This window comes from Leptidea sinapis, chromosome 42, assembly GCF_905404315.1.
Source record: "Leptidea sinapis chromosome 42, ilLepSina1.1, whole genome shotgun sequence".
Lineage (NCBI taxonomy): Eukaryota > Metazoa > Arthropoda > Insecta > Lepidoptera > Pieridae > Leptidea > Leptidea sinapis.
The window spans coordinates 6,537,873-6,564,176 of record NC_066306.1 but is presented as its reverse complement, the minus strand read 5'-3'; the positions used below and the strand labels follow the sequence as shown (position 1 = coordinate 6,564,176).

Below are 26,304 nucleotides of genomic sequence, written 5' to 3'. Positions count from 1 at the left end.
GATGCGGGATTCGAACACGACCTCCGGTGTTCCGTTCCGGTGCTCTAACCAATTGAGCTAACCGTTCGAGTACCGCCTCGTTATAAAATTCTGTTTGCTTTGTTCAACTTTCAGGTTGTGGCTTCATCTACAGGATCTACTTTACAGTTGATAACCTGCTCAACCCCAATATTTGCATATAAGAAATTGACTTGAGATGTCGCTCTTGCAAATCTAAACAATATGTTATGTTTTTTTTTTAATTTATAACCCTCACTTAATACACAAATAAAATTTGAAAAACAAGATTTTATGAACGATGCGGGATTTGAACCCACGACCTCCGGCGTTCCGTGCCGGTGCTCTAACCAACTGAGCTAACCGTTCGAGTACCGCCTCGTTATAAAATTCTGTTTGCTTAAAACATATTGTTCATGAATCTTGTTATATCTTTTGCAGTGAGCTGAAGTATCTCAAGTGGTTGAAGAATTGAACTTCGAAAAGTGATGTTACGTTTGCGCATTAAAGGACCACATTCAGAGAGGATGAGTAACAGGGATTTGCTCTATCATAGAATCTACATGCTCTGCGGCCTATGGCTGATCTCAATCTATAGCTTTACTTACTCACGTAATACTTTACTGAGTATGATAAAATGGGAACTTGATTTGTACATTGCGCTGTCTTAGCTTAGCTTAGCACAATTTCAGCCTTGTCAAATGACTATGAAAAAGAAATCAAATATTACGCCAGGCATACAGTCAGCTAAGTTTTACGTAAGTAAAGTCTGAGCAAAGTCTAAGTACGCTCTATAGATCTCAGTCTAAGATTGAGAGGTGTGTATATCTATGTGATAGTACAATTATATGTGTTTAAATGTTGTATCGGGTATTAATTGACTGTTATTAATAGCATAGATGGAGGGTGTATGGCTGCCAAACATGGGTGTTTACGAAGAAAATACAGCACTTAATTAAGACATGTCAGCGCGGAATGGAAAGAAGTATGCTTAAATTAAGGAAAATTAATAAAATACATAGCCATAAGATACGGAAGAAAACAAAACTGACTGATGCCTTAAGTCAAGCATTAAAATTAAAGTGGCAATGGGCCGGACACATTTCCAGACTAACAGACGCTAGATGGACCATTCAGACCACAACATGGAAGGGACCTGCAGGAAAGAGAAATGTGGGCAGACCACATAAAAGGTGGACCGATGAGATTAGAGATATTGGCGGAACTAACTGGCTCGAAAAAGGAAAAAATAGAAAGGAATGGAGGAGGCCTTTACCCAACTGGGATCCATTTGAAGAAAACTAACAAAGTGCATGCATTATAACTTACTAACATAAAAGTTAATAATAAAATAATCATGTTTGTCGACTAACCGTACTAACATACTAACACTAAAATGTAGAAAATCAAATGGAAAATCATTAATAAAGGCTTTATTATTATATTAATAGCATAGATGATAGTGGTAGTTGGTCTTGCGTGGAGTTCGGATCAACATAAAGCTGTAAAGATATGGCTTAGCAGTATTTCCCTCAGGCTCTTGGAGGTGCGCCACCCAGGGGAAATTTCGCGGCAACTCTCTACGGAGCTGGTACAAGTTTTATGGACGCGCTGTGCCGCGTATTTTGCAACTACCCTCACTTCTTATCATTTCATAAAACTGGTACCGCGCATACTTGATTCTTTATTATAATAATGTAAAATTACATGAAAGTTCTTTAAACAATTGTTGATCATGATACTAATATAATATATAAGCTAACTAAGTGAGCACAATCTCACTGGATTGTAGGTGGTGTTATAATATAAAACTGTATTAAATCACTTAGTCATAGACCTGAGAAAATCGAGGTTTTTAGTGTTTTAATTTCAGGTCAAACCGACAAAAAATGCATAAAAATATGGGCGATATGAAAGTCCAATTTTCACATCCCTTCTGTGAAAGGATGTCGTGATTACAGTAACATTTACTGCCAGTTTCACACTATTAAATGTTCGTAAATGGATACTACAATATACGTTTGGAAATAAGATAATGTAAACCAAATACATGCGAGGATTAATGAAGTCATCCGCAGGCTCCTTATATACAAGCTGTTTTAGAGCTAAATGGTATTTATTACCCGCTGCGATGGCAAGCGTCATGATGAAATGACTTTGGTGGCTTGGGCACGGAGAAGGGCGCTGGTGTGGAACGCGACTTGCGTCTACACTCTGGCTCCTTCTTATGTCCAAGTTATTTCAGTTGGTGCTAGGGCTGCTGCTTCGACTGCCGAAGACAGCAAACATCGCAAATATATTGATCTCATTGAGTCATACATATTTGTGCCGTTTGGTGTCGAGACACTAATTAGCCCGTGGGGCCCAGAGTAGAAGTAGAACAGTACTTTGTACATTCTCCGCGCCTCAATAGGGCTACTAGAAGCCCCAGCGCTGGCAGCTATTTCGGTCAACGGATCAGCCTAGCTATACAACGAAGAAATGCGGCCAGTATTCTTGGTACACTTCCCCGTAATAATAGTTCTAAATTAATGTAATCATAGTATTGTAAATATAGTTAAAATATTTGTTTTGTTTGACCAAAAACATTATCTCAAACACTTCAAGAAACATCTGCATTAAGTATAATTCAGTAATAATTAATCGTTACAATTATTATGAATGGTAAAATTTTAATTTTTATAACGTCAGGGATGGCTTAGCCATCCACGTTATAAGCTGAAATTGACTTTACAGGACCCAAGTGACCGCGCGGAGATTCGATCACAACCTACATGCACATAATATATTCCCAGTATTATAAAACAGATTAAGTACACAAGTTATAGAGTTGACACATATTAATGAAAGTGTTGGGAGAGAACTACGCACCGGTTTAAGACAACTTACTTCCATCAGTAAACTAGTACCTACCGATGGTTAAAAATATTTAAGCATTTTTCGTCGTCACACTCTTGACAGAGCGGTCGTGGTGATCATGATGTGAAATCTTTTGGGGCAGATGTGATTCGTCCCAAGAGAATTCGTGACTTTTCCCTGCTGGCCGACAGTCTGGTACACTCGTTCAATGGACCGCCCACAGCAGACTTAATTTGTTCACGGCACTTAAGGCGAAGAGTAAGCAGAAACACGCAAACATGGTGTTTTTAGACAAGTTTTGTGGTGAAAGTATAGCATTTCGAGCTATGAACACTACTTAATCCTGTTACACATATCCTTAAGTCTTATTTGTAGGTTGCTACTGCTTGCTGTTGGTTATAGTTAACACTGCCGTACCGCCTTATTGAACATCCACTTTTCTTAGAAATTAAACAAGTTTTTTGTCATGGCGTGACGCATTTTTTTGGTACTTCTCTCAGAAAAGTTATTCTTATAGCTTGTACTTTTATGTGTAGGTTCATTTATTCAGATTAGTAGTGAATAACGAGGATTGTAAGCATATAAACTGTTTTCCACCCAAGAATTTTGAAAATATTGGCTTTGTTACATAGATGGCGGGCCAGCAGCCGTGAACTCATATCTCTCAAGGTCGCTGGCATTTAGTGTCGCCTTAAGGCGCTCGACGGACTAACTCGTACGCCGGGAGACGTGTCCGAAGCCCTTTAGAATGCGACTCTGTACTAACACCGAAAGGAGTTGTTTTATGCCCAGTTTTTGAACAACGTTGGTGCGAAACTCAGCCACGAAACTCCCAGCATTCTCCTCCAGTACCATAGTAAACTAATACCGGCGGTTAAAACATATAAATATTTTTACTACGAGTCAAACCATTACGTACAGTCCATTTACAGTTGTTTCCGTTAATTGACAATTCCATTTTAGCTTCCTGATATATTGGCATTAGTATCTTGTCATTTCTTAGCTCAGATTAACTATATCTTTACTTTGGTGGTTTTTATTAGTAAATCATGCCAAAACAAAGCAGCGGTATAAACTACTACTCGGTCGTTATTTCTGTGAACGATAGCTGGCTAATAAAGCTCGTTCAATTAAAATATTTGTCAAAGTGTATCTGCCAGGCATAATAGGTGTTCGAAGTAAATCCATCGAACAGCATTATATTACAAATAATGCTTAGTAGATAAAATTAATTGTAATAAAACCATGCCTTTAGTAAGGCCGTACGCGGGTGACCATTGATCGGGCCGGTCCTAGTTACCATTAACCTTTACAGGACCGGCCCGAGTAACCATTTTAACTATTATTACCAATGCATTGTAGAGATGCAGTACGCGAGTAACCATTGGTCGGTCCGGTCCTAGTTACCATTAACCATTTGTCTATAACCATCACAGGACTGGTCCGAGTAACCATTTTAACCAATTAATAGGAGAAATCCGCGTACTCACAAATAGAACCATTAATTATAGTTATTTTACAAGTATGATAGATTAATTTAGTACCTTATGTAAATAAATACTTTTACCATAAAACCAATATATATATCTACCACTAAGTGCACCCCTTTTCAATGGGTTACCCACAGTGGATTTTTTCCTGTTAAGGACGCGTTTACGAATCCGACAAGAATAAGATATTTTTCGGTAGAGATTGTGACGAAATTAAACTAATTCTAACAAAACTAAAAATTGCCACAAATAGATTACTTCTTTATCTCCAATTAGCGGGAAATGTTTGCTTTGAAATTTTGATATTTTATGTGGTAAAAACGATTATCCGTTACCTCTTCACACAAAATTGACGAAATGGGGCTTCATTCAGGATCAGTTTTCTGCTACCACTTACACAATTTTGGCTCTTAAAAATTATGTGAGGAAAGCAGATATAATATTTTCAAAAAGACGGGAAACAAATTAATGAATATCTAATAAATAATCTCAGAAAAAAATTAAAATGAATCGTCTAAAATTCATATATATTTCTGATAAGCATGACCTTTATAGTGTGGTATTAAGGGTTATTTTATTTTGTCACTCCGTACGCATTGCACAGAAAGATCTATCGAAATAACCTCAGTCCGCGCTCGGCCGCCGTCGTGGGTAGACATTGTGTCGGTTGTAAGCAGCAGCTCGTACTCGGAAAGATCGCTGTACGAACATGAATATTTTTTATAAGCTATACAATACTGACTTTGATACTTTACATATTTTGTACGCAGTCAGATTTTTATTAAATTATATTTCTGTATTTTTTTGAAGAATTTGTGATTTATAAGTTCATCTCTAAATATAAGGTCTAATCGAAATTCAAGATGGCGCTTATAAAATTGGCAACTTTTCTTCATGGGTGTCATTTTCATGGTTTTCGGGGTCAACAATAACGCATATCGGGTCAAAATCGCAATCCAAGATGGCGCCTATGAAATTTACCAACTTCTCTTCATGGGTGTCATTTTCATGGATTTTGGGGTCAACAATAACGAATAGCGGGCCTAAATCGAAATCCATGATGGCGCCTATGAAATCTACAAAATTTTCTACAATTTCTACAATTCATTCATAAACTTAAATTATCTTATAAAAGGCCTGTCTAACAATATCCCACATGCTAAATTAATTCTTCATTCCCTAAATATAGAAATATTTACGTTTCGACTTTTCACTCACAATATGTACAAAACACATTCCGTTACCAGTCTAATTAAAAAATCTCAAAATTTGATTTTGAAAGACCTATCTAATATTTCTCTGCACCCTCGATAACTTCGGATACGATACCCCTATTGTTGTAATCATAATTTTTCGAGGCGGCCATCTTGGTTTTAAAAAAAACTGCGTTTACTGCACACGACGTTATGCGACAAAATTGCCATCTATCTATTTAACTACTAAACGAATACATCAACCAATTATCAAAAATACATAGGTATTAAAAAATTAAATTCAAACTTGCTAAAGTATCAAATTCATTTGATTCCCGCAATTAACTTTAAGTACGTGTGTGTGTTTCAGCGGTGTCAGTGTAGTAGTGCGATTCGATACCTCTCTGTTTTGAGAACGCGTCCTTAAAGGTAGTCTACAAACAAATAAAATTTGGAAACAAAATTTTATAAACGATGCGGGACTCGAACCCACGACCTCTCGCATACCGTGCGAGTGCTCTTCCAACTGAGCTAACCGTTCGAGTGACGTATCGTCATAAAATCTTGTATGCTTTGTTCAACTCTGCGGTTGTGGCTTCATCTACAGGATCTACTTTACAGTTGATAACCTGCTCAATCCCAAAATACGAAAGACGATATGTCACTCAATGTATATGTTAGCTCAATTGGAAGTGCACTCGCACGGAACGCGAGAGGTCGCAGGTTTGAGTCCCGCATCGATCATAAAATGTTGTTTTCAGTTTTATTTGTGTATTAATCCCAGAAGTGAGGGTTATCACTTTAAAACATAACACACACAAACAAGAATAACAAAATACCCTTGCGAGTTCTCTCCACGTACACTCAAAAATGTCCACTTTGTTGTGGAGTTCATTTATATGGCCAAGGGCTCTAGTTAAAGGCGATTTTGCCAACACATTTGTTCTCGCCATCGGAATGGATAGTAGTGGCGGATGGAGACGCCTCCACACGTACCGGTCCGGCACACGGAGACTCAAGCAGCACAGAACTCCTGGGTTGTGCTGCTTAAACTTCACCACATACGCTGCTAGAAAAAAATCCCTGCGGACGATCAACTCAGTATACCCAACCATACCCAGCACAAACAGTGTCGGATACATAAGTGGGTAAAATGGGTATACTCCATATAACTTGAAGTTATAGGTGCCTAACGAATTTGTTTTGGACACGCTTGATTGACATTAACCTATACTTGTCCTCATGAGGGGCCCATATCGCCGAGTTGTACTCCAGAGTTGTTAATAGCGCTCGGACGGAACCCGAGAGGCGCGGATTCGAATCCCACAGCGTTCATAAATTTAGGTACAAATTAAATTTGAAGTATTTAAAACATCATTAAGCTATTAAAATGAATACCTATAATAAATTAACAAGTAGTATAAGTCGGCGTGTTCAGCCGACTAACCCTGGAGGCAGGAGTTGAGTAGTCGCCTGTCGCAGCGTCGGCTCCCGCGGGAAACATCACCGAACTACGATACACTAGATCGATATCCTGACTTTGCATTCTTTTAAACATAATATATTGTGCGTATTGGTAACAATCATACACTTACAATATACGTAAAGACAAGCAGAGCGTGAGAGAGAGATGAACATCTAACGGACTATGACTACAGCAAGATAGAAAGGGAAAGCGAATCTTTTTGACAATCGTGAACTGTCAGCCACTCTTGGCATTAGCTCCTTAGTGTTTTCAATATGAAACTACTAGCTAATGTACAAAAGTACATATATGAAAATTTAATATACGTTCACAGAAATCGTCGCCTTTTTGCTCTTAATAGTGATTTTCATTATTATAACACTAGAAATAAGGGTTTGCTTGTAACCAATTCTAGTAGGCTTCATAGGATACATAATAGCATTAAGGGTAAATGTATACACTTCTATAATAAAATCCCAGCCACTGTTCAGGCATTACCTATAAATAAATTTAAATGTTTTATAAAAAAATGGCTCTGTCGTAAATCCTATTACTCCACTGCTGAATATCTAAATGATCGGACAGCCTCGGACTAGATTATGATTTCTTTATAGCGATAGAAATGACTGTACAATATTGTATAATATTTTTATTCAAAAGAGCGCAAAAAAAAGAATGCAGGGAGAGTTTCTTGCGCCGCTTCTTCTCTCTCAGAGCGCCATTTGTTTTCGAAGCGGTAGTAGTATCTAGTAGTTATTAGAAATGACATCAAAAATAATTCTATAGGAATCAATTTTGAGAAAATAAATGCCTTTGATGCCTTTAACCCACACACTGACAATTCCAAATTGATGATATATTATCGGGCTGTCAGGTTATCTCTACGCTAGTATATTGTAAGTCTATGGTAACAATAGGTTAGTATATTGTATAATACAGAAACGAAGATTAAGTCATTTTTAATGAAGAAAAATACTACTTCAAATAGGTCTTTATCTGTTTATTTCGTAATCTTTAACGTAGTTTTTGTCAACTGCAAGACTTGCAAATAACTTGATAATTGTGGGAGTGCAAAGGAGCCCCCCACTCTATTATGGGTACCACATCTGTGCTTTCTTCTGCCGTTAAGCAGTAATGTGTAAACATTATTGTGTTTCGGTCTGAAGGGCGCCGTAGCAAGTGAAATTACTGGGCAAATGAAACTTATGTGTCAAGGTGACGAGCGAAATTATTATAGTGCCGTTCAGAATTTTTAGTTTTTCAAGAATCCTGAGCGGCACTGCATTGTTATGGGTAGGGCGTATCAATTACCATCAGCTGAACGTCCTGCTCGTCTCGTCCCTTATTTTCATAAAAAAAAAATCTCATTATTTTTATGTTTTACATTCTATATTGCCTTTTATTGAACAGCAATCACATTTTAGCCGGTACTGTTAGAAGATACATTTGATTTTAATTGAAATGAAAAATAATTGTTCAAATTTAAATATTATGCAAAATAGTGTATAGAAATCACTTCTTGAAAGTCAAATAATACCTCACTTTCGGAAAGTAATGCCTCAGACCCAAGGAGCAAGAAACTCATATTTAAAATGAAGGCTGCATATAGAAGAATGAAAACATTATATTAATATAGACCGAACAAAGTAATATCTTATATATAAAATTCTCGTGTCACAATGTTCGTTCCCGTACTCCTCCGAAACGGCTTGACCGATTCTCATGAAATTTTGTGAGTAGGTCTGAGAATCGGCCAACATCTATTTTTCATACCCCTAAATGTTAAGGGTGGTCCACACGAATTTTTTTTTTTAAATTTGTTGGATTATGAGTCAGCATTAAAAAATACATTCAACTTCAAATTTTCACCCATCTACGATCAACAGTTACTTTTGTATCGCGATTTTAATATCGGCAATACGTTTGCTGGGTCAGCTAGTAATATAATAATATTGACACACTTTTTACACAAATTATCTTGCGCCATATTAGGCATATATAGCCTGTGTTATGGGTTGCAAGACAATGATATATTTAATACAATATACTTACTTAAACACACATAAATACATATAAACATCCATGACTCGGAAACAAACATCATATAAATGCTTGCACCTACCGAGATTCGAACCCATGACCTCTAGCTTAGTAGGTAGGATCGCTAATCACTCGGCTATACAGGTCGTCCAAAGTATCAAGTAGATGTGCCTCACATATTTTCCAATCCAAATTTAGATTTATTAACTGAAAGGTCAAACGGATCTACGAACAATGCCACTCCGGAATGAGTTTTGGGAAAGTGATATCCATTAAATTTCGAATAAGAATTAAAAGCAATGAAGTTCTGTACACATCGACATATCATTTGCAGTCTGATAGCTGAACGGCAAAAGTGTGCTTTAAGACCAATGTAAGCACACTTTTCTCTTAAGTCGTGTGTCAACTATCACTGTCCGAATATGGATCTTAAATTCAACATAGGTACGTAATCTGAACTGAATAATTAATGTTTTATTTTGCTCCTTATTGATCAAGAATATTTTTAAACAACTGGAGTTAATATTACAATTAATAATGGTGTAAGTTGTGGCTTGTTCCAAATTTAGTCTTTTTCTACGACGTCTTTTGTCTATATGTATACAGCGTCATTTAAGTCGTAAATTTTACGGTTGTTTTTGTTTTTTTTTCATTTATCGAAATTATATATTCAAATTCAAGAACACTTTATTCATGTAGGTCACGGAAATGACACTTATGAATGTCAAAAAAAATAAAAATATTGTTTCTTATTGAATTTACCGCTACTTCGTAAAGGGTTGAGCTAATGAGATGAAGTAACAAGAAACTCATTGCCACTCTTTTAAGTCAAGATTTAAATTTTAATTGTTTTACAAATCATTTCAATTACAATATATGCAAAGTGACGCAACAAAAATACTCAAACGTCAAAAACTGAAAGGCTTACACGAGTAAGTCAAAAAAAGAAAGAAAAGTAAATTAATACTTATAAACACAAGAGTTAATGACTATAGTAGATGCGTCAATCCACACATACCGCAAATAAATAGAGGCATTATGTGAGCATTTCATAAAATAAAATATATAATAACTTTAACTTTAAAGGAAATAATAATAATATAAAACACATCAAGCAGACCTCCCGGTAACAAGATCATCCAGCCACCACGAGTAGCACCCGTTCACGAGCATGACGCATGAACCAGCCATCGCCTCCCTCGACCATATTTTAGGGAAGGGAACGACCCGCCCCACGTCGCCGCCACCAGCAGAGGCATTTAAGCGAGCATGACGATGCCTGTCCCGAGAAATCTACCGAATAACAAAACAATGTTCATCTACATATTATGCAATACTTATTAAATGCCTCTCTTTTTTTTTGTTTCACCTTGACACCTTAGAGTCCTACTCCGCACGTCTAGAAAACCGTCTCTACTTCATATCTCTTACCACCAAACGCAGCTTCGATCAAATCGAAGAATCGAAAAAACCGATAAAAAAAGAGTCTTATTTAGAAGCTCCAATTTATGCAATATTTTGTATAATAGTGAAAATATTTAAATCGATTTAGTTATTTTGCTATTTACATAAAAAGTACTAGATGTGCACTTAGTAAATATTACATGTTAGCGCTGGATTAAACTTTATATATATACTTAATTGCAAAACTTACAAAATTTTCGATAGATATAATTTTATATAGTTAGAAATAATTTTTGTTTTTCCATATATGGTAGATTTTAATAGGCCCTTTTATTCACATGTTTTGACTGTATTGTGTTTGTGGCTGTAAGCTTCCCTAATAAAATAAAATATTTGAATTAAAATTTATAAAGTACAGCGTCGTGGCGTAGCAGAGCGTAGGCCGGGCCAAACCACGGCGTAGCGCGGTGGTCGTTGATAAAACGGTGATATTAGGGGGTAGGGCGCTAGCCGGTTGTCGGTTGTCGGTTGCACTCTGAGCGCAACCTTTCCATCAGTCGCGTGTCCTCCGCCCACCGGCCGGTGACGAGCTCGTTAATTTTTGACTCTGTTGCGGTTCTCATGACATTGACAAACTAGACGCGACTACCGGGCGAGTTGACCACAATATTTATCGTAGTCTGTGGGAGACAGTTAGCTACCTGCTAACCATATAAGCTGGATATTATTCATTCATTGCTACATCGCCGGGAGGTAGCATGTTATGAAATGGTATTTTAAAATATATCATTGTCTTATACATAATACATATTCATAAATTGAGTTCGTAAAAGATTTAAATACATAATAACGGCGCTTACTTACACTGTCTTTGTCGTTTTTTTCTATTTCAAATGCTTTTATTGTAAGCCATTAAAATACATTAGTAGAATGAAATCATTCAAATTTAAAAAGATAGTGATGGTTTTTAAAGTTTGTGCTTATACCCAAGTAAAATTTAGTTTTTTACAGATTACTTTTATCTTTCTTATCAATTTAGAACTCACCCCTGTCAATACATACTATTACTATTTCCCCAATTAGTACATACGTCTAGGGTAATCATAAAAATGTACGATATTATATCATTACAAGTTTACGACACATATAAGAAATACTATCACTATAAATATAAAATAGCTTATATTTTGATTAAATGCGTTTATAATTTTACTTAAAGTAACATCAGAAATTACCTTTGAAAGACCTAGGCTTTGCTTGTTTTCTTCTTGACATTTCCGCTTATTACTGTTAATAATTCATCAAATACATCACACACTTATAATCACTTCGCACGGAGCACGGAGCACGTTACACAAACTAATAAAAGTTTACAAACACATCGTCGAGGGGCCGGCCCGTACGTTTCCAGGGAAGTACAGTTCATCCCGCGTTCTCCGGGCTTACTGGCGCCCAACAAGTGGCAATAATAATATTGTTACAAACGCGCAAACTCACACTTTTCAGCTTTCAAGATGCCATCGGCTCCCAAAGCAACTATAACCTTATAGGGTCGCATACTTTTTTGACACATTTAGAATGCTATCTGCAAATATGTTATATATATCGAAGTCACTTTTTCATGAAGTTAGATAAATCATTGAAGTGAAAACTTTGGAAAAAACGCGGAGGTTTAGCAGGGGAAAATCTTATGGGTCTGCGTCACTGACATGCTCATGACTAGCGCGATAAATAAATAATTAAAAAAATTAATATCTAATATATAAAATTCTCATGTCGCGGTGTTTGTAGTTAAACTCCTTCGAAACGGCTTGACCGACTCTCATGAAATTTTGAGTGCGTATTGGGTAGGTCTGAGAATCGGAAAACATCTATTTTTCATCCTCCTAAATGTTAAGGGTGGTTCACGCCTAAAATTTTTTTTATTATTTTGACATTTTTCTTTTAATTTTTAAATTTTAATTATGCGTGAGCATTAAAAAATACATACAACTTCATATTTTCAACCATCTACGATCAACAGTTACTTTTGTATCGCGATTTTAATATCGGCAATACAACGTTTGCTGGGTCAGCTAGTAAATATATAAAGTTAGACAATTTTTGGATGGGAAAAAACTCGTGAGTTTGCGTCAGTATATCTGTAGCTATACAGCTGACGTGCATTGTGCAACATTAGTGCTGTGTATATCTTATAAAAGTGAAATTAAATGGATTTAGTTAAAAGTTCAATCTGTATACATATACTGTGCATTGTTGAAATAATATTTTTGTTTGATTATTATATTATTGAAAATAAGTTTTAAAAATATATTTTTTTTGTTTTTAAACATTATGTAATTTATAATTTCTAAGATTTTAGTTCTACAACTGTCAATATTTTAATGTCTCTCATTATCAAGTCCTCAATAGTATGAATTTGAAATGTTTATTTGCATCATGTGTTCAACTGTAATTGCAGGATAAGGAACGATGCGGGAGTCGAACCCGCTTGTTTTCAACCTGTAGATGAAGCCACAACCTGAGAGTTGAACATAGCATACAAGATTTTATAAACGATACGTCACTCGAACTGTTGGCTCAGTTGGAAAGAGCGCTCGCACGGAACGCGAGAGGTCGCGGGTTCGAGTCCCGCATCGTTCATAAAATTTTATTAAGATGCAAGTAACTATACAATAATTTGCAGGTGTTGTCAATACAACTCTTTCTTCTGAAATTGAGAAACAGAAACATTGCCCAGATAAAATTTATATCTCCTCGTGAATCTCAGACCCTCAGAGATTACAATACCAATGTTTTTTCTGAATGATTTCGCGACATCCGAGCGTATTATGCCAGTAGCTCCCTTGCACAGGATGCCGGCTAGATTATGGGTACTAGAACGGCAACTATTACTGCCGTGGAGCAGTAATGCGTCATCATTACTGTGTTTAGGTCTGAAGGGCGCCGTAGCTAGTGAAACTGGGCAACTGAGACTTAACATCTTATGTCTCAAAGTAAGGAGCGCAATTGTAGTGCCTGTGCCACTGTAATGAGTAGTGCGTATCAAGTACCATCAGCTGAATGTCCCTAAAAAAAACAAAGTAAATGAGTGAGTGTAATGAGGCGAGTGAAAGAGATGAGCAACCGATTGGTAGCTTTCGTAAGCCCCTCGTAATATCTGGACCAGGTTTAAGAACTAAAAACGTTACGCCTTCTTTTTTATAACAACAGCAAATGAATTATTTCAACAATGATGCAATTTACGTGAAACCTAAGCAACTTGTTTGTGGTTATTGAATGATACTGAGCCGTCACGCTAGGCTATTAATTGCTCTTTTAGGAAGGAATACCAGGAAGAATCGCTCGGGTAAAGTAATTCTATGCCGTATTATTAGATACCCAGTGAGGCGAGGTTGCCGTGACAAGGTTTTCATTCCTGTTGTTTCCGTTTCCTTTGGATTAAATACCTTTCTATGTTAATCGGTACATCGATAATATATACATCGATGATACTAAAACAAATTTTGAATTGATTAATTTTTCATTGTTCAATACTCACTAATCTTTCTTACTTACTATTATATTAATTAGTGATCGTCATCAAATTTGTTCTATTATAGTCGTTCGCCTCAACTTCATTAATTCTGAATTTAAAACATAAATGCCAGCGACCTTGAGCGATATGAGTTCACGGCTGCCGGCCCGCCATCTATGTAACAAAGCCAATATTTTCAAAATTCTTGGGTGGAAAACAGTTTATATGCTTACAATCCTCGTTATTCACTACTAATCTGAATAAATGAACCTACACAAAAAAGTACAAGCTATAAGGATAACTTTTCTGAGAGAAGTACCAAAAAAATGCGTCACGCCATGCCAAAAAACTTGTTTAACTTCTAAGAAAAGTGGTCGTTCAAAAAGGCTCGGCAGTGTTAACTATAACCAACAGCAAGCATAAGCAACCTACAAATAAGACTTAAGGATATGTGTAACAGGATTAAGTAGTGTTCATAGCTCGAAATGCTATACTTTCTCCACAAAACTTGTCTAAAAACACCATGTTTGCGTGTTTTCTGCTTACTCTTCGCTATAAGAACTAAACAATGTAACGCGAAGTGTGTAAGCCAATATTGGCTACGATATTTACTAATTATACATTATTTCAGTTTACGTTAATCAGTAAGGAAGTTACGTTGTACTGGTGATAATATTAGGTAATTCATTATTATGATAGTTCATAGTACAAATGTGGTCATCATTATTTACGTTTTTAAAGTGAAAACCTTTTTAGGCGCGTTGAGCACTTTTTGGGTGAACAAAAATAGTCAACGTCATCGTCACCGCAAGTTTCCCATGAGTTATATGTATAGTGATATTATACTTATATATATATATATATATATATATATATATATATATATATATATAAGTATATTATTGCTCGAATCCCAAGCCCGTGAACGCTGGAGTGCCCCAAGGCTGTGTGCTATCTCCCACGCTGTTTCTTCTGCATATCAATGATATGTTGGACACCGCCAACATGCATTGCTATGCAGACGACAGCACTGGTGATGCCGTATACACGGGCCATGCAGGTCTCTCTCGGGGAAACGTCGACCAGTGCCGGGAGAAACTTGTGTCTTCTATCGAGTCCTCTCTCGAGAAGGTCGCGGAATGGGGTAAGTTGAACCTTGTCCAATTTAACCCCCAGAAGACTCAAGTTTGCGCGTTTACCACTAAAAAAACCCCATTTGCCATATCACCGCTCTTCGAGAACACTTCCCTTAAAGCCTCGCCTAGTATCGGAATACTGGGTCTCGAAATCTCAAGCAATTGCCAATCCCGTGGCCATCTGGAGGGCAAAGCCAAACTGGCTTCAAAGAAACTGGGCGTCATAAATAGAGCACGGCAATACTTCAAGCCGGCCCACATTCTAGCGCTCTACAAAGCGCAGGTCCGGCCTCACATGCAGTATTGCTGTCATCTCTGGTCTGGCGCACCCCAGTATCAGCTCGATCCATTTGACCGCGTGCAACGCAAAGCAGCTCGAATTGTCGGGGACCCAGTACTCTGTGAACGGCTGGATCACTTGGCGTTGCGTAGAGACGTCGCTTCATTGTGTGTCTTCTACCGCATTTATCACGGGGAGTGTTCCGAAGAGCTGTTCAACCTGATTCCTGCCGCCGAATTTCACCTTCGCACGACACGCCACAAGTTACGATATCATCCCCACCATGTGGATGTGTGGCGGTCCTCCACAGTGCGGTTTTCAAGGAGCTTTCTTCCTCGTACCACGAAGCTGTGGAATGAGCTTCCTTGTGCGGTGTTTCCGGGACGATACGACATGGGTACCTTCAAGAAAAGCGCGTACACCTTCCTTAAAGGCTGGCAACGCTCTTGTGATTCCTCTGGTGTTGCAGGAGAGTGTGGGCGGCAGTGAAAAAAAAAAAACATTCACACAGCCTTCAGAAGCCTATTGGCCTAATTTAAATTTAATTTTCAGATGAATTCTGACAGATGACCCATTAATGTTTTTTTTTTATGACAATAAGGGACGACGCGAGCAGGACGTTCAGCTGATGGTAATTGTTACGGCCCTGCCCATTACAATGCAGTGCCACTCAAAATTCTTGAAAAAATCCAATAATTCTGAGCAGCACTACAATAATTGTGCTGGATTCCTTGAGACCATAGATGCTAAGTCTCGACGACTTTCAGACCGAAACCCAGTAATGCCTACACATTACCACTTCACGGCAGAAATAGGCGCCGTTGTGGTACCCATATTCTAGCCGGCATCCTGTGCAAAGGAGCCTCCCAGTGGTGTTATCTTTATCATTGTCATTCGTCATAATATGTTTAAAAATTTTTAAAATATCTTACTCTTCCCTTTAGAACATCCCAAATGTGCTGTATGGGATTGAGGTCGGGACTTCGCTGGCCAATCCAAACGATGATTGCCCTACCCGACTTGCCAGAACGGTGAGAGGAAGCGATATCGTCCATAAAAATCAAATTTTCTCCGAGAACCGTAAATGCGGGTTGCAGGTACGTAAGTAATTGGAACTTCTGATATGTGCGGGTGTGAATTCAAGGTGCTCTTTTCTATGAAAACTAACTCATTACGATCCAATACATTAATCGCTGCCCAAAACATAACTGAGCCTCCACCATAAGGGGTTATATCTTCAAAGCAAACGCGACTTCTGCAAAACGTTCCCTTTGCCTCCGCAGAACTCGCCGACGTCGGTCCTCACCTAATAGCGATATTCTTGGCTTCATCCAAAAATAACTCTACCCCAGTCCTCTTGAGTCCACGTCGCGAAATTTGAGCGAAGGACCACGGCCTTGACGGCGACTGCATATATGGCAGCGAGAAGGCTCCTCCTGACAGTCCAATAATCTGGTTTGCACACCTCTTACTTCTACTAGAATCTTTTTTATATCGACATAAAAAGATTTGCGATTTCTCAATGCTTGGATCACCAGCTTAGCGGTCATTCCGAGCTTCAGTCTTCTGTGCATGGTATTCTTCCAGAACCAGGCCTTCTACTGAAGGAACTAGTCTCTTGATATCGTTGCGGGTTGGTAAGTCCTCTGGACAGTCGAACGACTCACATTTAGCCTGTGGGACACATAACATTGACTATACACCCTTCCTCAAATAGCGCTATAATTTTACTCGCTGTTATTGTTTTATCAACCATCTTAACACGAAATAATGGGATCAAGACATAAAAATATCAAGGAAATAGGACAATCCGACAGCAATTATTTAAAAATAATTAATAGTTAATACGATCAACGATTCCCGCCACGATACGCAATTAATTGCAATTTTTGTTTAGGTCCGGCTATATCTTAAATTTGAATTTGGTATTCATATATTTTTTATGCACCACAACACATTTTAAATGTGCAATTACTGGCAGAATATTACTATTTTTAGTTTTTTTTTAATGAGTTTGATTCGACGATGGGCAAAGAACTTAACAATGGCGCAAGGGAAGTGAACTCATAACTAACTAAATAAGTTTTAATTTAGCTTGCAATTTCAGCAGAGAAAATACTATACTCACTTGTTTTAATAAACAAAAACACATTAAGAATAAAGAAAGAATATTTGGTCTTCTGCGTTGAATGTGGAAAAGAAATGTGCTGTTTTGATTATGAGCAATTTATAATAGGTAGTATTTGTATACCGACCTTCGTTATCAGATTTTTGTTTATTGTGGAAACTCTACGTGAGTTAACTCAGTAGCTAACAAAAACCTTTAGTGTGCGAAGATTCCAAAATAATTATAAGTTTTCAAAATGGAATAAATTTATCTGATCCGAAGCTTATGTATTAAAATTTATAAAAAAAATGCCGCGTATTAATAATATAACCGCTTCTGACTTCGAATATGCGGAAAATACTATCATTAGGGACCACTATATAATATAATACTTAGTAATAATTAGGGGTGGTACAATCGAAGGCTTTCGCTGCGGATTTTACTAATATTCGAAAAGGAAAAGGCCGGCAACGCATTTCTTGACACACCTGCTGTTGCGGATGTCCATGGGCGGTTGCCTCACCTCTCCCCATCCCGTGAGCCTCTTGCCCGTTTGCCTCCTCTCATATAAAAAAAAGGACGTCGTTGCTCTTTTGCCTTACGCAAGTTAACTTAAGTTATCGCAGACGATCTGCTTCATATAGGTGGGCGTATCGGACTCGCAAAAACGTACAATATTATTACCAAAATATGGTCATTTAATAGATTATTACTATAAGATCTTTCACGCTGGCCGTTGCATGAGAAGTATTGGATATTATCCGCGCGACGCATAGTACACAAGTAGCACAAATGCAATGTATGTTTTAGACATACTCGTAAACCTAAAGATATGCACCCGATGTCTTCCGCGCTGCCTGCTTGCCGTCTCGAGCAGTGCAACGCTCATACTCACACGGGAGTTAACGCCGGGCCTCTATACATCATGTACGCGATCAAAAAGCATACATATGCCTCGTCACAAAGGCACTTTATTTAGAGCTGCCTTCGGATCTAAGTTCCGACAGCTTCTTAGACGCATTCAAGGGATTTATTTCTCGTAGAGGTCCGTACAAGGTTTTCTACAGTCATAACGCTACTAATTTTATTGGGCTTTGGGAGTCAAATATAAAGGTAGTAAAAAATCATTTATATCGCGTCATAGGCAAGCAAATTCACATGAATGAGGAGTTGCTCACTGGCCTCACTCAGATCGAGTGTATATTAAAATCAGGACCGCTTTACGTGATAGCGATAATTCGGAACCTACTGCACTTACGCTCGCGCATTTCCTCGCTTTAAATCCGCTCGAATACCACTGCTACCCGCCGCGTATCTTAATAAAGAACGCGTTTTTTTTTGACGATTTTCGTTGTTCATTCTGGAAATGCTTCGCAAAAGTGGAATAAACATTCTATTCCAATTTCTGTAGGAACCGTTGTTCTTATAAATATGTATAACGCTCCGCCTCTGCACTGACCACTAGGTGTTACTGAACTTATTCCTGGTAGGGACGGTGTGGTGCGTTGCACAAGTAAAGACTCAGAGCTCTACTCTGCAGCGTCCTGTTGTTAGATTTGCCCACCTATGTAGTTATTATTTTTATATATAAGTTATAGTTTAAGTTAAGTGTAACTTGGAGCCTCCTTTTAAGTACTATAGCGCCTGTGTTAGAAGACTCCACTCTTCCATAGCTTATTAATATAACATTATTTACAGACAATCAAATATATTCTAATTAACTACTAAGAAGTGATAAGTAAAGTGTGAGAGGTAAAATGAAGTGTGTTTGATTCAGTGTGTATTTGTGATCAAATGAATTAATATTTTATAAGTGTGCCTATAGTTAAATGTTTGTGTTAATTCTGTTAAATTAATATGTTTGTGTTAAAAGTTCTTCAGTTTCTGTGTAAGTGAGTGAATTTATCCAACTATAATTTTTTTACATTTATGAAGGTGTTTTGCATGGATATACCTATATTTTCTTATTTATCCTATTATAAAACATGAATGAGAGCTTGCTGAACTGACGATTGGCAAATACGGTTTTGGTTGTAGAAGTTTTGGCAATAATAGGTATCTATCTTCTTTTTGCTAAAATGCTTGCATCATAGGGAAGAGTTTGAAATGTTTTTAAAACTATAGCAATAATTTATAATTTTCTAACAGACATAAGGTTTACTGATATTATATAGTCTTTCAGTGGGATATTGTTTCTTTTTGAAATACATGGTTTTTATTAGGCTCCTTTGTTCACGTTCCAATTTAATTAATTCCGCCCCACACGGGGATACAATAAACTAGTGCAGATTGCGCTAGGGCAATATTAATTAAATTAAAAATATTTCTGCTGGTGCCTGATTCACTGACTATTGTTTTTAAAGCGACATGTCTCAGTGTTTTGAATATCCTTCCCAGTTTTCTTATTCTTCCAGTGACGTGCTCAATGTGTTGGTATACCAGTTAAGCTTTTGATCAATAATGGCACCTAGATATTTTGTATGTGAGACTTTTTCAATAATTGAACATGTGCAAATGTATAATTCTTTCACAAGAATGTATTTTGTTCTTTTTTTTTGTATTTTCTTTGATTAACGCGAGTGTTACACATTTATATAAAACACTTTTAAAGGATTAAAACGCGTGTAATTGTAACGGTTTTACATTAGATGTTTGCGTAAAAGTTACATTTTTATTTTAGTTAACCCGAACCCGTTAAGATGAATTGATTCATCTGCAGTCCCCCTGAAAACCAGATCTGGAAAGGTCTTGAAACGTCGGGTTAACTAAAATAAAAATGTAACTTTCAACAACAGCAAACATCTAATGTAAAACCGTTACAATTACACGCGTTTTAATCCTTTAAAAGTGTTTTATTTTAAATTAAAAATTTTATTTGGTTTTGAACGAATGGATATGCTAAAAAATAAACAATTAGTCTTAGCTGTGTTGAAGCTAAGAAATAGTCTGTAAGCCAATCAGAAATTTGTGACAATTTGTCTCAGCACTATCCTTTCCTTCAGACCAAGTCTTCCCATGAAAAACCACAGCAGTATCATTGGCATAGGAGAGTATTTTTGCGTTTGTGACTTTGAGGTTACAGAGTTCATTAATATATACCAAGAATAATGCTGGGCCTAACACGCTTCCCTGAGGCACGCCAAATGATATATCTGTGTCGCTATAAAATGCTATCTTAACCCTCGGTTTCCATTATTAGTATCTATAGGGAGTCATTCAATAAATTTAGGGGTTTCTCGTATTCCAATTTTTAACTTTGCTGGGCTGTCTGTTAAATTTTTGAATATTTTCTTTCTTTTTTAAGTCTCCAAAGAACTTCTTAAGAGCTTTGAAACTCCGTATAATATTAAAGATAAGGAATGTCTACAGTATAATATACCCCTGTGTCTTAAATGAAAATAAAGACTTGCTTTACTTCGACACCTTTTGATTTTATTATTTACTAGCTGACCCAACAGACGCTGTTCTGTCAATATTATAATTAAATATTGATCCAAGTATTATAATTAAAAACAAACAAGATTTACAAATTATTCTAATTGCGCTATTTATATTTATTTAAAAATTGAGCCGATGGATCAAATTTCTATTTATTATTTTTGTTTTGTTTTTATACACAGACTTAGTTTACATCGTTTCGCTCAAATATACGCCGCAGCGAAGCGGTACGACGAGCGACTGCGGCATCCTAGTATTATTTATTTGAGTATTTGGCAACGAGACCGCTCAAACGTAAAACACAATAAAAGAAAAATATTTAATTATTAAGTATACTTGATTACAAGGAAAATCTAAATCAAAGAATTAAGAAATAATAAAGTATATAGTACTTTACGACTGTGTAAGTCGTTTTTTCTCTTCACGACTAACATGCGTAAGCATCATATTAGTCTGTGACGAATAAGTAGTGGTCTGTAGTGCCGTCATATCAAAGAGTATATTCTGTGGATCAGTCATCAGATCAGATGATCAGACGTCAAATACTTTTGAAAGAAAAATAATCTATCAATAGCCAATTTAAATTGTCAATATTTCTAATTTCAGGGAAAAATGTTATAAGATCAATGAATGATAATGTGGTTGTTATCACTTATGTTTCAATTCAATTATTATTGTACAGTGGACAAGTATTGGAAGAATATGTAAAAACAACGAAGTAAATTACAAAACAAACGTTTGTGAATTGTGATATTAGTAATGGATCTGCCTTATGAGGTAAGGTAATATTTCAGATTAATAAAAAATATCATAAATACCTAGAAATATTAGAAATTTCTCTCTGTTTACCGTCTGCCTTATTAGCTATAGAAACAAAGAAGTAGTTACGCACGTGATCTTGAATTACGAAAAGTTGTTATCAAGGTTTATTTCTGTCTTCATTCACTTCCTACTATCCATTTATGTACATAATTAGTTAAACTGTCTACTTACCTCAATAACTCTTATTATATATTGATGGAAATAGCCTTGATAATGATGAAAATACGATATATTTTTATAAGGCTTTATTTTTTATAATTTCAGGTTTTAGTATACATTTTCAAATATTTACCAAAATCAGACAGAAAATCAGCAAGTGAAACATGTCAGTCCTGGTACTTAGCAGCTAATGATTACTGTTTCCATAAACATAAAGTAGTTACTTTATATAAAGTAGATTTAAATGATGATGTATCACCCCTACAAGTGTATGAAAACTCTTCTATGTGCTATGACAACTATTTGTTTAGTGAAGTAGAAATATCCAGCAAAATAAATAATTTCTGGGACAGAAATGGTGAAAATATAAGATCATTAACCTTACAAAACTGTGATATAAGAGAAAAGGTCTTTGTTCATATGTTACAAAAATGTACTAATTTAGAAGTACTGAATATTCATAACTGTAAAGAGCTTTTCATGTCTGGTTGTCTGTTAGAGGGAAAGACAGATGGACTACTCTCAACCACACTAAATAAATTGAAATGTTTGAGTTTATCAGGGAATCAATATCTAACTGATGCATTGTTTAGTAGATTTGTAAATTCTGCACCTGACTTAGAAGAACTTAATTTATCTGGTTGTTCATTACAATTCCATTTAGGTTTGGTTAAACGCTTCTATCCCCAAGGGACAAACATATTTGAAAATCCATCTGAAAGTGTTCTCACCTTCTATTTTATTCTACAGTTATTGGTTACTAGAGCAAATAAAATTAAACGTTTGCTTTTCTCTAACACTTTGATTGACGGCACTGCACTAAAATCACTGTCTGAAATTGAACATTTAAAGTTGCAATACCTCCAAGTATATTCTTGTGATCAGCTTACAAATAGCGGAATTTTGTCTTTAACAAAACTTCAAACAACTTTAAGTGAACTGGATATAGGTCTGTGCACAAGAGTAACTGATCAATCTTTGGTGTACATATGTAATAACCTTATTAATTTAGAGTCATTGAACATTCAAAGATGTAGAGCAGTGACTGATCTGGGAATTGCTGAACTGAATAAGCTTAGCAAGTTAAAGGTGCTTAATATTTCACAGTGTGAACTTATAACTAAAGATGGTATTGAAAAGGGATTATGTACAGAGCAAAACAACATTTTGGAAGAACTAGATGTGAACTCCCTTAATTTGGATCAGACTGGACTCATCATGATATCTGAAAGATTACCAAATCTGCGACTTTTAGATATAAGTTACTGTTTCAATGCCGTCACTGACTCATCGATACAAGTTGTATTTAAAAACCTAGTACTTTTACATACATTAAAATTAAGTCATTGTGATAAAGTATCTGATGCAGGTTTAACAGGAATGGGTAAAATTGAAGAAGTAAATGAACATGATGGACCCATCATGTCTAACTATGATGATTCTATTGCTAACAATAAGATATATTTAGGATCTAGAGCAGAGGAAGAGATTGTCAGGGATGCGAAGAGGAAGCATGATGTCATGAAAATGTGTGAAAAGTTGACCATGGATTCATATACTGGATATTCTTTGGCACGAATTAAAGGTCTAAGAGAATTGGATATTAGTGGATGTAACAGGATCACAGATGTCAGTTTGACATATGCCTTTTCATTTAAAGAGCTAGATAAATTAAATCTTAGCAGGTGTCAGCAAATAACACATGAAGGTATAAAGCATCTAGTCAAAAACTGTCCAAGCATAGAACATTTAAATTTAATTGATTGCTATAATTTGAAGGATGAGGCTGTTATTGAAATTGTGAAAGGATTGCATAGATTACAGCAACTAGAATTGCGGGTATGTATAAGTTTGTTATGATCCTGATTTTGTCATTATTTCAGTCCAGAGTTGTACCGAAACAAAATTTTCTAACACCAATCATCATCATAGTTAATTTAATTGGAGTTTGTTTTATTTTCTGCTTGCTATGGTTTCTTATTTTAATAATCATACAATCAGGGTATTTTTTTACCGAATAAATTCTGGCAATAAATTGTAAGCATGTAAACATTTTAAACTTAAATTAACATTGACCTTATTCAACTATAGCAAGTTGATACAGACATCTTCATCATGACAGGCTAAGGGCCACCATAGATACTCTGTTCAATCTCCAGTCTATCTAATCTAGGCTCCCGCTGCTGATGGTAGTTCTCCTCTACTAATGGTCTTGTCTGTTTAACTCAATGTTTTAAAAGAAAATAACATTTCCAGGGTTGCAACCAACTGACAGATAAAACGCTAGAGGGAGTGAAATCTTTCTGCAAAAAGCTTAAGTTTCTTGATGTTCAAGGTTGTAGAAATATATCACCAGAGCTTGCATGTACTATTGGCGTGCTTCCAACTTTACACACAGTGCTCATATCAAAGCCCGGACCATATATCAACGATGGAGTTAAAGAAAGATCACCCAAACCAACATTTCTACCAGCGCTAATGCGAAAACTACGATTACATTAATTTCTTATAATGGCGAAAGTACAAAAAAAATACTAATTCTTAAATGGCTTGTCAAATTAAATGTTCCAAAATAAAATACAATATTTAGAATATTCACATTTATGATCTGTTTCATTGTATGTAAATAAATTGAGCTGCAGTATAACAGTTATGTAATTAAGAAAATACAGGATGATCTTCACAGTGCAAAATTTTCTGGATAAAGGCTGGGCCCCTATACAGTCTTTATTTGATATAAATAGGCAGGATACATCTTAAATGAAAACCTCTATGCTTTTATTTATATAGATTAATTTGAAAATTTATTATATAAACAGCTGACCCAGCAAAGGTTGTATTGCCAATATTAAAATCGCGATACAGAAGTAACTGTTGATCGTAGATGGGTGAAAATTTGAAGTTGTATGTATTTTTTATTGCTGACTCATAATCACACAAATTTAAAAAAAAATTTTGGAGTGGACCACCCTTAACATTTAGGGGGGTGAAAAATAGATGTTGTCCGATTCTCAGACCTACCCAATATGCACTCAAAATTTCATGAGAATGAATCAAGCCGTTTCGAAGGAGTTTAACTACAAACACTGCGACATGAGAATTTTATATATTAGATAATAAACATTTTGGATTTCTGTGATCAAAATAGTCATAAACAAAGAGAAAGTGTCTTCTAGCTTTTGTCTGTATTAATAATTGATTACATTTATTCTATAAAATATTATAAGTTTCTATTTGACCGTTGTAATTAAACATTGTATTATATGTGTTTTAAATTAAGATTATACCTAATTTACTTTGTTATCAATATTATTATGTAGCTGTGATATTTAGTTATATTAAGAATACAAACTGTTCTATTTATATATTGTTATGTTCTAAAGAACTACACTACCAATAATATATATTATAATAAAATTTGAAGCCTTGTATGTTTTATTTTTCTATTGTATTCTGTTTTCGTACTGTGGCTTCTGTGGAAGGTATACCACAAGTTTGCTAATGTTGCCAAAAATATTTGACGGTTCCTGCCAATAAGTGTATTGCCCACTGAGCTCTACTAATTACCACTGGACTGGCGGCGGTCAAAGTGCTTTTGTCTGTTTGATATTCGCTATTTTGGCGCTGTTGGCCATGTAGCGAGATTCTGCGGAACTATAACTAGTGATGACAACCGCAGCTAAACAAACATCATTATGAAAACTATTAACAAAAAAATGTGTGAATTTATTACGTAGCCTGAATTATAAATAACACGAAAAACGACCGAAATTAATTTAAAATGAAAAAATACTTCAAAGTATTGTACGTTTCTCTCGCAGCCATTTTGTATTATACGTCAAAATTAGTTCTCTGGACGCTCACTAGTGGCGCTTCAAATAGGCACAAAAAATTTGCTGTTAAACATATGGTATTGCCCTAATACGACGTCAATCCTAGACCTGTACCACAATACAGTACTATTACGGTACTTTAACTATATACTGGAACGCAGGAATCGACGCACCTTCATAATATATTATACACGATCCACACAGCCACTAAGCAATCATGGGAAGACAAAATTATAAAAGAATAAAAAGTACTCTGTGAGTGGATTCAGATCTCAGAGTTAAAATTTGCAGTGCCGCGTCGTCAACTTTTTTGCTCCGCCCAGACGCAGGTATAAATTTCAAGGTGACCACTGAGATACGCTACTGTTCTATTTACTTGTATTCTGCCTGTACTGTTAGAACTTAGACCGATTACTTCACATCCGGACATCTACCAAGTTTCCAAGTGATTAATTTGAATTAAATTGATTGACGCCGCGTAGGTATTTCATTATAGGTCGGTAAATTGGGATGAGATTCGTTCCTTTTTTGAATAAGTGGAGTGGAGGCAGATTTTCTTTTCGT

At 36.1% G+C, this 26,304-nt stretch overlaps 2 protein-coding genes across 3 annotated transcripts in view; one reads left to right on the top strand and one right to left on the bottom strand.

Moving 5' to 3' along the window:
• LOC126976747 (zinc finger protein 423 homolog) overlaps positions 1 to 11,804 on the bottom strand; it is a 163,899-nt gene extending 152,095 nt beyond the window's left edge. Inside the window, exon 1 of the mRNA XM_050825306.1 lies at positions 11,684 to 11,804. Coding sequence (XP_050681263.1) covers positions 11,684 to 11,723 — 40 coding nt within the window. The 5' untranslated portion in view covers positions 11,724 to 11,804. The remainder of the gene's footprint in view (positions 1 to 11,683) is intronic.
• Positions 11,805 to 21,472: 9,668 nt separating this feature from the next.
• On the top strand, positions 21,473 to 25,338 carry LOC126976766 (F-box/LRR-repeat protein 20-like). Of its 2 annotated transcripts, none has more exons than XM_050825341.1 (3): positions 21,473 to 21,703; positions 22,013 to 23,746; positions 24,164 to 25,338. In XM_050825341.1, exons 1-3 carry the CDS (start codon positions 21,686 to 21,688, stop codon positions 24,407 to 24,409), a joined length of 1,998 nt encoding a protein of 665 aa, XP_050681298.1. In that variant the 5' UTR covers positions 21,473 to 21,685; the 3' UTR covers positions 24,410 to 25,338. The 2 variants fall into 2 exon arrangements, with proteins under 2 accessions (XP_050681298.1, XP_050681299.1); XM_050825342.1 differs by having other exon boundaries at positions 21,475 to 21,708.
• Positions 25,339 to 26,304: the final 966 nt, after the last annotated feature.